Genomic DNA, 12,946 nt, shown 5'->3' with positions numbered 1-12,946 from the left:
CCTGAACGCCTACTTCTGGCGCAGGGCTTTACAACGTGACGCATCTCCCAGATGCAAAAACAACAGTTGATGGACAGAATGCAGAACAATGTCATACATTCACCCCAGTACAGAGATCTGGGCCTAAATCCATCGTTTTTTTGCACTCCACACCACCCCAGTTCAGACATCTCCCAGATGCGTCACGTTGTAAATACCCCGCAGCATGACGTCTCTTTTGCGCCGCCGCTGCGTCACAAAAGTGACGCAACGGCGGCGTAAAAGAGGCGCAAGGGGCCTCATAGTCCTCAACGGCTTTTGATGGCACGCAGTTCCTGGGCTAAACAAATATCTGCTTGCACAAGGCAGCACATTTTCTTGCATCAGTTTTGCAAGATTGGCGCATCCTAATCTCACTGAAAGCATTATTAAATAATTAAGTGGTTACACTTACCGGCCTCAAAAGCTGAGCAGTGCTATTTAGGGGCAAGTCCCCAACAAAGATCCGAAGCTTCCAGTCAGGGTGCCCACTGAACACCGTCTTGATATAGTGCATTAAACTGACCACCACTTCTTCATCCACTCTCACTTCAATAGTGTTGGCATTTCTGTCGACGGAGACCTTGAGAACACAAAGCAGACCTGTCACTCAGGGAGCCAATCCTGGTCAACTATTATCTAAACAACAACCAATCCCATTCATTTTTAAATTACCGTTTCCGGTAATGATGATTTAGACACAGTGAAAATAAAAAATATGGACACTAGAGGGCAAACTGGCATATTCAATAATACTGTACTAAACTACTTTGTTTTGTATCTGAAATGTATCCCTAATGCATTGAAAAAATACAGAATTTTTGGAAAAGAAATATTTTTCAAGTCTTTGGGAAAGTAACCATATAACAGGAAATTCTGTGACGGCGCCCAAATATTTTATCCCTTTCCTGACCACATAGATTTTTTGTGTTCACCCTCATTTTGTTGAACATATAAGGATGAACAATGCATGCAAATGACACACTGAAAATACATTAAAAAAATAAATTGAAATCCACCCAAAACAATTTTAAGTGCTAAAGTAACTTAAACGCGCAATTCAATTTATAACAGAAATTAACAAATTAATTTAATGAGGATTGAACCTGTGGAAGGACCTGATCAGGGAAAGCACTTGGGGGGGCAATTACAAGTGCTCGGGTAAACCCAATAGGGCTGGTAATAGGAGTTAACAGCCCCATCAGGATTACGGTGGGATCCATGGTAAATTTGCAATTCCTTTGCATTTCATACAGAGATTTCCACTTCTGAAAGTAGCAAAAATCTCTGGTGGGAAATACCATGGAGAAATGAGGAATAACACAAGATCCCATATCCTTGGTATCATAACTCCAGGGGGAGGGGGGCTTGGGTGGAGGTAATGAGTAAGACAACAGTGATCCAATGGTGTAACGTAATTTGAGGTTGCATCCCTGCACAAGTACATAAAGGGGGGCCCCCACACTCCAGACCCAGTCAGGAGCTCTCAGCTGCCACCCGTGCACAGTGCCGGAGGGGACCCCTTGGAGCTTAAGGGCCTTCGGGGGCTATTGTTACGCCACTGCAGTGATCTGAGGATAAGGCCCTAAGAGGGTAATTTAGAGTCCAGTGGGTGGAGCACATCTGCACTAAACCAGAGAACTTCTGCAATGCACCTCACAATCTGTTCCGTTGCCTCATTTAGAGGTGGGAGAACCAGTGGCAGCTCCTCCCCTAAGGTGGGGCAGGTCTGAAGAGCAGGGGAGGAATGGTAGAACCCTTCTAAATGAGCATTGATTGTTTGTCTGGCCCTCTTGGGCCGCCCACACCAGTCATGCGCACTTCCCTTGTCCTCCATGCAGGCTGCATTACAGCCTGCCTGGAGAACATGCTCACCCCTCCAGTCCCTGGCTGAGCGCCGTTTCACTCAGACCAATCACAGTGCTGCATTGCAACCTTGGGATTGGTCAGGGGAGCCTGGCTGTGCTTCCTGTTCCTGGAGCCGGACGCACGAGAATCAGGAGCAGAGACGCGGGACCCAACGGCAAGCTAAGTGTTTATTTTTTATCTTTTACATGGCGACCTGCACCCCCATACCCCCCCCCTCGCGCCTGCTCTGCCGCCTGCGAGCTGTGACAGCCCCCACTGTGGAGAACCACTGTGTTTCCAATAGCATAGAATCAGCTGGCTCCACTATACTAAACTCCTTGCTAGCAATTCCTGTGCCACAGGGCGACAGGGCTCTCAGTGCTGGAAGGCCTGCTCCTATTTAGTACTGACAGACAGTGATTTGTCTTGTAACTGAGGAGAAGGCAGACTAGACCCATAGGTTGCACACCATTTATTCTCAGAGCTGCACTAAAGGCCTGCTAGGGACAACGCTTTCGATAGTGCAGCAGGTTTATTGGCACCAGGGCCTGGAGATGTAGAAACAATCGGAGCTCAATCAGTTTTGGCCTAAGGCAAAAAAAAATGAGAATAAGCATTGGCAAAGCCTTAATATCTGGCCTTGGCAAGCTGGTGCAATGGGTATTTTTATTGCAAGCATATGCCACACTATAAAAAGAAAAAAAACATACAGCCACCTAAATGTGGTTGCCATATGCTTGCAAAATAAATTCAAATTAATAAAAAAATCACTGATGTGGCTGTTTTACTATTGATGTTTTTTAAACGTCTCGCCTCTCAGCCATGCATTTTATTATTATCATCACTCAAAGTTAGCTGCAATGTTACAGTTACACTTACATACTTTATATCTGCACCTTTAAAAAGCAAATGGATAAAGTGGGCTAACCCACTGCGCCATCCTGTGTGGTGGGCGGAAGCAAAATGTGAATGACAATCTAAACGAACAAATGATGAAGCCTGTGGACTAAAGGCTCCTCTTTGTAAGTTTATTGCGTATGAATTTCTTGGAAAAGCAATAGTCTGGCGAGAAAGCTTAAGCTTTCTTTAAGGCCAGACCTAAAAAATGTGAGACTATTTCTCCTTTGGGCATGTTCCTCCTGTAGTAAATGTCGGACTTTTTAGAATTCCACAAACAATTTCATAATCAGTTCTGGATATCTGTGACACCTATGGATTTCCAGCAGTACTAAAAAAGTGTGTGTAAATATTTCCATCTGCGACATTGTAAGCATGTCTGCAATTCGGCATGCATAAAATTAAATGTAAATGTGCATTAGCAAACGCAACTTTTTCAGAGAAAATAGATTTACTGGTGGAGATATTGTTTTCCTTACACTCATCTAAACTGAGGTACATTTCGTTTCACACTCTCAAAATACATTTACCCCTGCTCTGGCAAGATAGACATTTGTGTGCATTTTGAGGGTAGGACACTATCTGTAAGTTGTTGGTGAATATCTACAATTCCAGTGGCGACTCCTCAGCCAAGGCGGAGGAGCGTCGCCTCACTGCTCATAAGGGAAACGTAACATTATTATAATTTTTAATGAAGGTCAGAGCAGGGGGAGGAGTGGTTTGCACTCCCTAACTGCTCATGACTGTTTGGCTGGTTCTCTTGGGCCGGTCAAACAGTCATGCGCACTTAGCATGTTCCCCATCAGGCTGCTTTACACAGCCTGGTGAGGAACATGCACAGGCTCCTTATCCTGTCTGAGTGCCGAACCACGGTGCTCAGACCATTCACAGCGCTGCATTGCAGTGTTGTGATTGGCTCAGAGAAGCCTGTGTGCAGGCCCGGGTGCTTCGTGCTGCCGGCTAGGATAGGAAGAAGGAAGATGAAGAGGATGAGGACCGGGGCGGAAGAGAGGTGGCGGCCGGCCGTTCTAGGTAAGTCCTTTTTTCCCATCCAACTTAACAGCACCCTGTACTAGTCAGGCCACATCACAGACATTCCTTGGACAGAGCGAACATCCTGTGAATGGTGGAGTCACACCTATTTCAATGGGGGGTGCTGGGGCCTGTGTTACGCTGCTGTCCCTTCCCATAGTCTTCCAGTGCTTATGCGTTAAAAAAGAAATAAGTGGAAGGGCTAAAAGATTTTCTTTTGAGCTGCCACTGCTGCTGCCAAATTTTGCAGATCCAAATACCACAGTTGCTTAGTCTTGATTCCACTTCACGGTCTTTCCCTCCACACCCTAAATTTGATGTCTCTTTGTTTCACTGTTGCAAGTTCTTCTTTTATTCATGATTTTTATTGGGTTTCTCTCTTTATCCTCCACCTTCTTTCTCCCTTTTCAGCCACTCTCTCAGTTGATGTGGGTCATAGTCTGAAGATGTAAATATGCCCAGATTCCCTAAAACTGAGTGGCAGTTTCCATCAAGTGTAAGCACTGGCACAAATTAAGCACTGGAGTTTGGAAAGTGCACCCTTAGCTCACCTGTTCTAGGTGAACTTGAATTTGCACTAGACATCCTTACTGGTGGCTTCTGATAAATGCTTCTTTATAATTTTGAATTAATGTAGTACAGCAGATGGATATATCTTTTGTCGAAGGCATATACCTGCAAGCAGAGGTGCTTCCTCCACTAAGGCAGAGGAGCATCGCCCCAATACTCTGTGAAGGAATGTTATTATAATTTTATTTTTCTGTTGTGGCTCAGCTGTTTAGGGGCGGCTGGCCTGTCACAGGAACAGGGGGAGGAGTGGTGGGCACTCTCTTAAGTGCACCAGAATATTTACTATGCAACTTTGATATTGTTCTCAAGAGCAGGGAGAAACAAGCACTGGCAAAGCCAATAGTTCTGGCCTCTCATATAGCTGCAGTACCTCAAGTCATAACCAGATGTCCCTCTCGAGTCAGCAGCAACAGCTTGAAGTCTTTAATAAGGCTGCAGTTCTTCAAGAGTTTACTAGCTATCCCATCTCGAGTCAGAAGCGACTGCTTAACAAGTCTATACAAAAGTTGCAGTACCTCAACTGGTTACTAGGTGCTCCTCTCAAGCTGATCCCACAGCTTAAAGTCTTTACAAAGCTGCAGTGCTTCAAGTCATTTCTAGAAATACCTCTCGAGATATATGCAACTGCTCTAAACGACCTTCACAAAACTGAGGGGGTGCGGCTGTAATTCAAATTTACACATAACATTTAGCTACTCTAACGAACTGTGGTTGTTTTCCTTAGGAAAAATAAATGTGCCACAGCTGTTTTATGATGATAAATCAATTTTGCAGCATTCAATAAATGTCTTTACTACTTTAGATACTTGTGATGAGAACCTATTATACTTACGCACTAGCTGTCACAGGTAAATTTAAGTGCCTTGCATCTTATGTTTAGCAAGACAGTCTGTTGAATCTGTATTCCTTATTAGAATCCATTGAGGTATGAGAATGTAGTGTAAGTTACCACAGTGTTGGAATGTATTGTAATGTTGCCAGGCGATGTAAGTATTCCAGTCAGTACTGTTATTGCTGCTGGAAGAGGCACACCTGTTTCCTGTATGCTGAAGTAAAGAAGTTATATTTGCACTCATCTTTGCTTGGAATATATTAAAAAGATACTACAATTTGTGGCGACGAGCTGGAGGAGTGAACCTTGTCTACAGATATTGATTCCAGATAGAAGAATTCACAAAGAAATCTTCAAATTACGGATTTTTCATTTTGAGTGGGAAACATTTTAAATGTTGGAAAAGAAGAATCTCAACTAAGGTAAAACCTTCCTGAAGGAATCTAAATTTTACCTTGTACAGCGTGGGATTGTCGGTCCGCTGTGTTTCGGGGTACCGCTGGAGTTGGCGTGATCCGGCATCTTTCAACACGGTGCTGGATTCGAGAGGCTCGCACGCATGCCTTGCATTCGAATGCCGGCATGCATTGAAGTGAGTCACCCTGATCGTACGCTGAACACTGGAGTGTTCTATCTACGTGCGCACGCAACGTAAAATACGAAAATGTCACCCAACGTGACCTTAAAGAAGCCATTTTGGTTTTTCAGTCAATTTCACCGGAGCGTAATTTTAGACACTGATAAAGTAAGCTGGTGTTTTTTTCACACTGAAACAATACAAATTTAACTGGAAATCCATTTAAAGCACAGGAAACAGGTGGGAATTTAATTGAAAGTTATAGACTAATTGAACTTGCCATTTTTTTTCATAAATGAGCAATAACAATTTAAAGTGGAGCTGTTATTTCTTTATATAGAAATTATAAGTTAGAACTTACAATGGCTCAACAGAATTTTTCCATTATTCCTCCACACAGTTTCTGGGTAACTGGTCGTGAACCTACAATGAAATGGTCTGAATGGAAGGAATATTTTGAAAATGACATTGCTGCAATAGATGAAAATAAAAAAATGTCTGCTGAACAAAAGAAAAGGATACTTTTACTGTCTATAGGCCCAATAGGAATAAAGACATTCAACAGGATGCCTAAAAGTACTGTAAGTGGTGATGCAAATGCATTTTTAGTCGCTCTACAAGATCCTGACAAATATTTCACACCTAAGGTTTGCATTGACATCACTAGATACAAATTTTTTCAGCGTAAACAACTCAAAGGAGAGGCAGTAGACGACTATGCTGCTGAACTTAAAAAGCTTGCCACAGATTGCTAATTTGGAACAAACCACAATGAATTTATAAGAGATCAACTAGTGATGCATAGTAATAATAATATCATTCAGGATCGCTTGTGGATTAATGGAGATTTACCTCTAGAAGAGGTAGTTAATATTGTACGGAAAGCAGAAATGTCAGGAAGATGTGCAAATTAATTGCAACACCCAGATAAGGATGACTCATGTGTATGCAAAGTCAGTCAATGAACGTAAATTTGACCATAAAAAGAAATATGAGCAGAAAGGGAAAACAAGTAACTCTGATTGGAAAATGAATAAGTCAGATAGGAAATGCTATCGTTGTGGTAGTAAAGAACATTTAGCATATAGTAAGTCATGTCCTGCCATCAGACAAAAATGCATGAATTGTGGTGTGGTTGAACATTATTTCAAAGTTTGTCGTAAAAAGAATTATAAAGTAAAATGTGTGCATGACATTCAAAGTTCTAGCAGTAGTGAAGAAGGAGAGAATAATGACAAACGTGGAAGTGTTTTAAATCTCTCTGAAACTAAAAGATTGGTGCTCAATATGGATGATAAAACTACTAAAGGGAAACCTGAATGCAATATGTCTACTGGTGACGTTAGAATAAAAGTGTATGCAGATTCAGGTTCACCTTTTACGATCGTGAATGAAGAAGTTTGGAGAGAAAATTTCAAAGAGAAAATCGGAGAATACTATCACCTTCTGAAATCAATTCAAAAGGTTTTACTGGCGAGAGAATAGACATCATTGGTTACAGATGGTTATCTTTTACATTTAAAGGCAGACGCGCAAGGGGAAAATTGTACATTGCAAAGAATGGACTGTCAGTTTTAGGTTGGCATGACCAAGGGAACCTACATATTATTTTAGACCCCAATTGTGTAGAAAAAGTATTACTCGTGGATGAAGGCATTCCTGTGGGGAAAAAATTGGAAAAGAAATTTCCAAAGTTTTTAAAGAACAATTAGGCACTTTAGAAGGTTTTGAATATGATATTGTTCTAAAACAGGATGCAAACCCTAAAATACATAAGATGAGAATGATACCTATTATTATTCGAGATGAAGTCTCCAAGGAACTGGAAAGACTAAAAAACATGGATGTAATAGAACCTGTAGAGAGTTCAGAATAGATTTCTTCAGTTGTTGTAGCCCGACGGAGCAATGGGAAAATCTGTTTATGTGTTGACTTACGCTATGTTAACAATAATATATTGATTGATCATTTTCCTCTGCCAAAAATAACAGAAATGATTTCTTCTCTTAAAGGAGCTGCATAGTTTTCAACCATTGATCTCTCAAATGCATATCACCAGATTTTACTATCAGAAAAGTCTAGGAAAATCAGGGCTTTTATTACACCCTTTGGATGTTTCCAATACAAACGCATGCCATTTGGTCTGGCTTCGGCCACGGCTGTATTTCAAAGACTGATGCATAACTTATTAGGCAAAGAGAATGGTGTGTTATTCTTCCAGGGTGACATATTCGTTTTTGGAAATAACAAATGTCAGCATGATGAGAGGTTACACAATGTAGTTGAGATTTTAAATGGAAAAGGTCTTACTGTTGAAATGAGCAAATGTAAATTGGCAGAAAGGAATGTACAGTATTTAGGTCATATTATTAGTGAAGAAGGCGTTAAACCTAAACCAGCCTTAATTGATGCTATTTCATGTGTTCGGTCACCAACTAGTAAGGATGAGGTAAGATCCTTCCTAGGAATTGCAGAATACTGCGCAAAATTAATTCCTAACTTTGCTGGAAAAGTTTTCCACATAAGACAACTTCTAAAAAAACATGTCACATTTTGCTGGGATTCTCTATGTCAGAAAGAATTCCAGTATATTAAAGAGTTTTTGGAGAAAGTATCACATTTAACACGTTTTGACCCTAACTTAGATAGTTACATCCCTGTAGATGCAAGCAATAAAGGACTAAGAGCAGTTCTTTCACAAGTAGATTCCCAAGGAAAGGAAATTATCATTTTATTTGAATCTAGATCCATTTCACCTACTGAGGAAAAATATCCCATAATTGCGCTAGAGGCATTAGCTTTAGCGTGGGCACTTTACCACTTTAGAGCATTTATTTGGGGTAAACCTGCAATCATTCGTAGTGATCATAAACCACGAATTAAATTACTTTCCACAGAAGGCATCTCATCTTCATCTGCTAGGTTAGCTAGAATGTCAATGAGAATGAAATATTATATTTATAAAATAGTTTATGTTCCTGGCAAAGAAAATGTAATTGCTGACTGTCTATCAAGGTTACCTAATCTATTAGAATTGTGTGAAGATGATCCATGGAGCGATTTTAAAATGGCTTTGGTACACGATTCTGGCCCGTCAGCCATCGAACGTAAGAATTGGATTGAGAAACATTCTCAAGACAAAGTGCTATTAGATGGTATAAAATACATGTCCCAGAGAAGAATTTCTAACTAAAGAATTTAATGCATTTTGGGAAGTTAGGTCTGAACCTTCAATTGATGATGATATAGTTTATAGAGGTTGCAAAGTAATTCCACCTGAAGGCATGAGAAATTGGATTTTAAGTTTATGCCATGAAGGACACTTTGGGATGGTAAGGACAAAGAACATAGGGCCTGATTCATCAAAGGGTTTTGCCCATTCTGTGTCTATGGGAAAATGTGTTCATGAATATGGCCCATAGTCAAAGATTCGTTTTGGTGGCCTTCTATAGATAAAGCAGTTGAAATATTTGTTGACAACTGTGCTGTCTGTTCCGCTTCTGATAAAACCTTCCACACTTTGAGACCTCCCATGTCTACGGTAGATATTCCCAATCAACCTTGGGAAAGTGTTGCACTTGAGATTATGGGTCCTGTGAGTGAATCTCATGAGTACATTATTGTTTTAATGGATTTGTTTACCAAATGGCCATTTATTGATATTGTACGTAAAGCAGACACAGACACTGTAGATGATTTTCTCTTGTCGGAAGGTATTCCTATCACTCTATTAAGTGATAACGGAGTACAAATCACTTCTCCTTCATCAAAAACGTATTTTTCTAGTATTGGATTAAAGCACAAAACCACTGCTCTTTATAATCCAAGTGGAAACGGCACTGTTGAGCGATTCAATAGAGTGTTGAAGGGAGCAATTCAGGCTGCTATTACAGAAGGTACTGATTGGAAACTAGCTGTAAAGAAAGCTGTCTAGGCATACAGAATAACAAAAAATGACATAGTTGGTTTGTCTCCTTTTATAATGATGAGAGGTAGATCTCCCAGATGCAAATTTAATCCAAAGTGGCTAAAAGATAGTACGGTTTTTGAATGGTCTCCAGAAGGGGTGAAGAAAAACTTGTAGAAAATCAGAGAAGGAGTAAAGAGTATTATGATTCACGCAATAATGTAAAGATGGTTCATGTGAAAGTTGGTGACTCGGTAAGAATCAAAAAACCAATGATGGTAAAAAAAGGTATTCGTGAATTTTATGACCCTGAAAGAGTTATTGAAGTCTACAAAAATGGAGAGGTATAGAACTAGAAAAGAGTTGTGTTTTGTAAAAACAGTCAATTTAATGTGAAAAGTAATAGTAATTCATTCACTGATCCCCTTTGGTTTACTGATATTGGCGGATCTAATTACCAAAATCTTACACCTACAGTAGTACATGATTCTGGAAATGTAAGACCTGAAATTGTTGATGGGAGAAGTGAAATAAAAATAAATGTGCCTACCTGGTTGAAGGATGTTGCTGTTGGATAATTGTTCATCATTTTTTTTCTCTCTTTACAGGGAATATTGGGGGTACGTTTTGTAAATTGTCTTTATTGTTCTTTCAGTGTTATTACATTATAAAGAGGGGGATGTGTTGTATCTGTATTCTTTATTAGAATCCATTGAGGTATAAGAATGTAGTGTAAGTTACCACAGTGATGGAATGTATTGTAATGTTGCCAGGTGATGTAATTATTCCAGTCAGTACTGTTATTGCTGCTGGAAGAGGCACACCTGTTTCCTGTATGCTGGAATAAAGAAGTTATATTTACTCTCATCTTTGCTTGGAATATATTTCAAAGATACTACACAGTCTTTGACTGCCACTACACGTGACACTAATTTGTAGTTGCTTATAATAAACTTGGCGTATGACTGAATTGTGCTGATCCATTACTCCATGTTGTGGTAAAATGCCAATGTCAATTGTGCAAACCAAAATATTGTATATATATTGTTGGAACTGGGGTAGCCTGGCCTAGGGCAAGACTAACATTCAGAGGCACAGTGTAAAGGTTGCAGACCACCCAACAGTAAAACCACGCAATATCACTCAAAAAGAAAACACTACACCAAAAAGATGTGGGAAAATACTTACTGCTTTATAAAAATAATATTCTCTTTGTTGTCAAAATATAAAGCTTAGAACATTTCAGATTACTTTAGAATCAGCAGTTATACCTTTTAAATTACTAGCAGATTATCAATTAGCTTCTTCAGTACATTACATTTAGTTGTCTTCAAATCAATATTCCACTTCCCAAGATGTTATCCTGTTCAATAAGACAGTACACTTGTCAATGAATTAATCATAACACTTTAGACTTTCCCAGATCAATGACCCACATCAATTGTGCATTTCATAAGACTCCAGAAGCAATTTCAACTGGTTACTATACTGTGCCCAATACTGGTCTCTCACAGCACCAACCACCCTCACTTCCTAGTACACAGTTGCTGATGATCCCCTCAAGTTACTCCCTCCTGTGTGTCACTCAGCTGTGGCAATTACTAGGATGTGGGTTATTCCCAGATAACCTTTAGTGCCACTCTCCCCCTTTTCAGTACACCTCCTTACTTGATTTCAGCTGTTGTTGAAGATGTCCTGCGCCAAAAGGAGGGGTGACACGGAAAAGGAGGGGGCTAGGAACCGAGGCTGCAGAGGCTCTCTCGCCTCAGAAGACTCCTCGGCGTTACTCGGTTTGGGCCAACTCCTCGGTGAGGCTCTCACTTAGTGAGCGTTAGGGACAGAAATCACGATGCCCCCAGGCCCCTTCCGGGCCTCTTAGCTCCCCCTCCCTGCTCGGGCCAGCTCTTCAGTGTGGCGCTCGAGAAGGAGGAGAAGGCAGGATCACTCGGCGCTCCTGAGTAATCCCCCGGCGCCTCTCCTCACGAAGACACTCACTCGGCGGTCATGCGCGGAAGCGCTCGCTCTCGTCCCGCCTCTCCTCACGAAGACACTTACTCGGCGGTCATGCGCGGAAGCGCTCGCTCTCGTCCCGCCTCTCCTCACGAAGACACTACCAGGAAGGACACTACTCGTCCGGGCCTGCTCGATCCTAGGCCCCTCCTGTGGGAATTTGGATCACGATTGGGGCATGCGCGAAGGCGCGCTCGAGTAGGGACTCGCCCTCCCCTTTCCAAGGGAGACAGTACTTTGCCGGCAATGCGCTAGAAGCGCGGAAGGCGCCCCCGGGGTCCCGTCCACAGAGAGAAGCCTCGCAAACCTCTCAGGCTCAGTGGATCCCGGGGCAGGCGCTGTCACAGAAAACGATCAGCACCCCAGGGGTCCCGCTCACAGTGGGGACGGCGCTGCCTCCAGAAACCGGCTCCCTTCACCAGGAACTCCAGGGACCGGCCAACTGCACAAACAACCAGGGCTTCCCAGGAAACCAGGGGACAAGCCTTCCCCAGCACCCAGGAAGGTAGGAGAACAGTGCTAGTTCGGTTCTTTACCTCAGCTCCCACTTTCCCACTCTGCAAAGTCCTTTTTATTACTCAGGTTTGGATGGAGGTTGGGGTCTAGGGATGAGGGCTATTCCTCCTGAGTCTCTTTCTGCTGGGCAGAGGACTGCGCACCACAGCACTGCAGTCTCCTTCTCCTTGGACTCCCCCTGTATGGTTTGGACAAGGGGCAAGCTAGGCGCCCAGGGTCTCCAGTAACCCTTAACAGCGGGGTCAGGACAAGTAACCCAAAAGGGGATAATGAGGTGATACACTAAGGCAGCTTCCCTATCTAGGAGGTCAACCCTATGTCTAACCTCTTCCCACCCTTAGCTACAGCCTGTCCTCCAGCTGACTCTCTCAGGTAGACAAAATGGCTGCCTCACATTCCGCCTTATATAGGCTGCCCTTCAGTGGTCCAGAATGGACCAGAAGGTTCTAGAATGCCCTATGCTAGGCTATGGCCAAGTTCTGTGTGTGACAGTTAGGGCAGTTGGTGGCCACCATTTTAGGTGGTGCCAACTTTCCTGTCAGAACAGGCCTCTGGGCCTGAGGTAAAAGATTATGAGGGGGAGAAAGAACACCTATCCCCCTGGCCGACACCTACAAAAAGTCAGTAGACAAAAATTATTAAGGGTATGAGGGGCAAAAAGGGGACAAAATAAATAATAATGAGGAGGGACTACGTCAAAAAGCCAGACAGGTCTAACACGCGTCCCCCCCAGCTGAAA

General features: G+C 42.3%; 1 protein-coding gene across 1 annotated transcript in view; it reads right to left on the bottom strand.

The window, feature by feature from the left end:
- The window catches only part of LOC147683214 (growth arrest-specific protein 6-like), a 250,454-nt gene that overhangs the window by 124,561 nt on the left and 112,947 nt on the right, over window positions 1-12,946 (bottom strand). The window contains exon 4 of the mRNA XM_086943699.1: window positions 434-601. Coding sequence (XP_086799825.1) covers window positions 434-601 — 168 coding nt within the window. The remainder of the gene's footprint in view (window positions 1-433; window positions 602-12,946) is intronic.

Source organism: Lissotriton vulgaris, chromosome 11 (genome assembly GCF_964263255.1).
Source record: "Lissotriton vulgaris chromosome 11, aLisVul1.2, whole genome shotgun sequence".
NCBI lineage: Eukaryota > Metazoa > Chordata > Amphibia > Caudata > Salamandridae > Lissotriton > Lissotriton vulgaris.
This window is presented reverse-complemented; position numbering and strand designations above follow the sequence as displayed.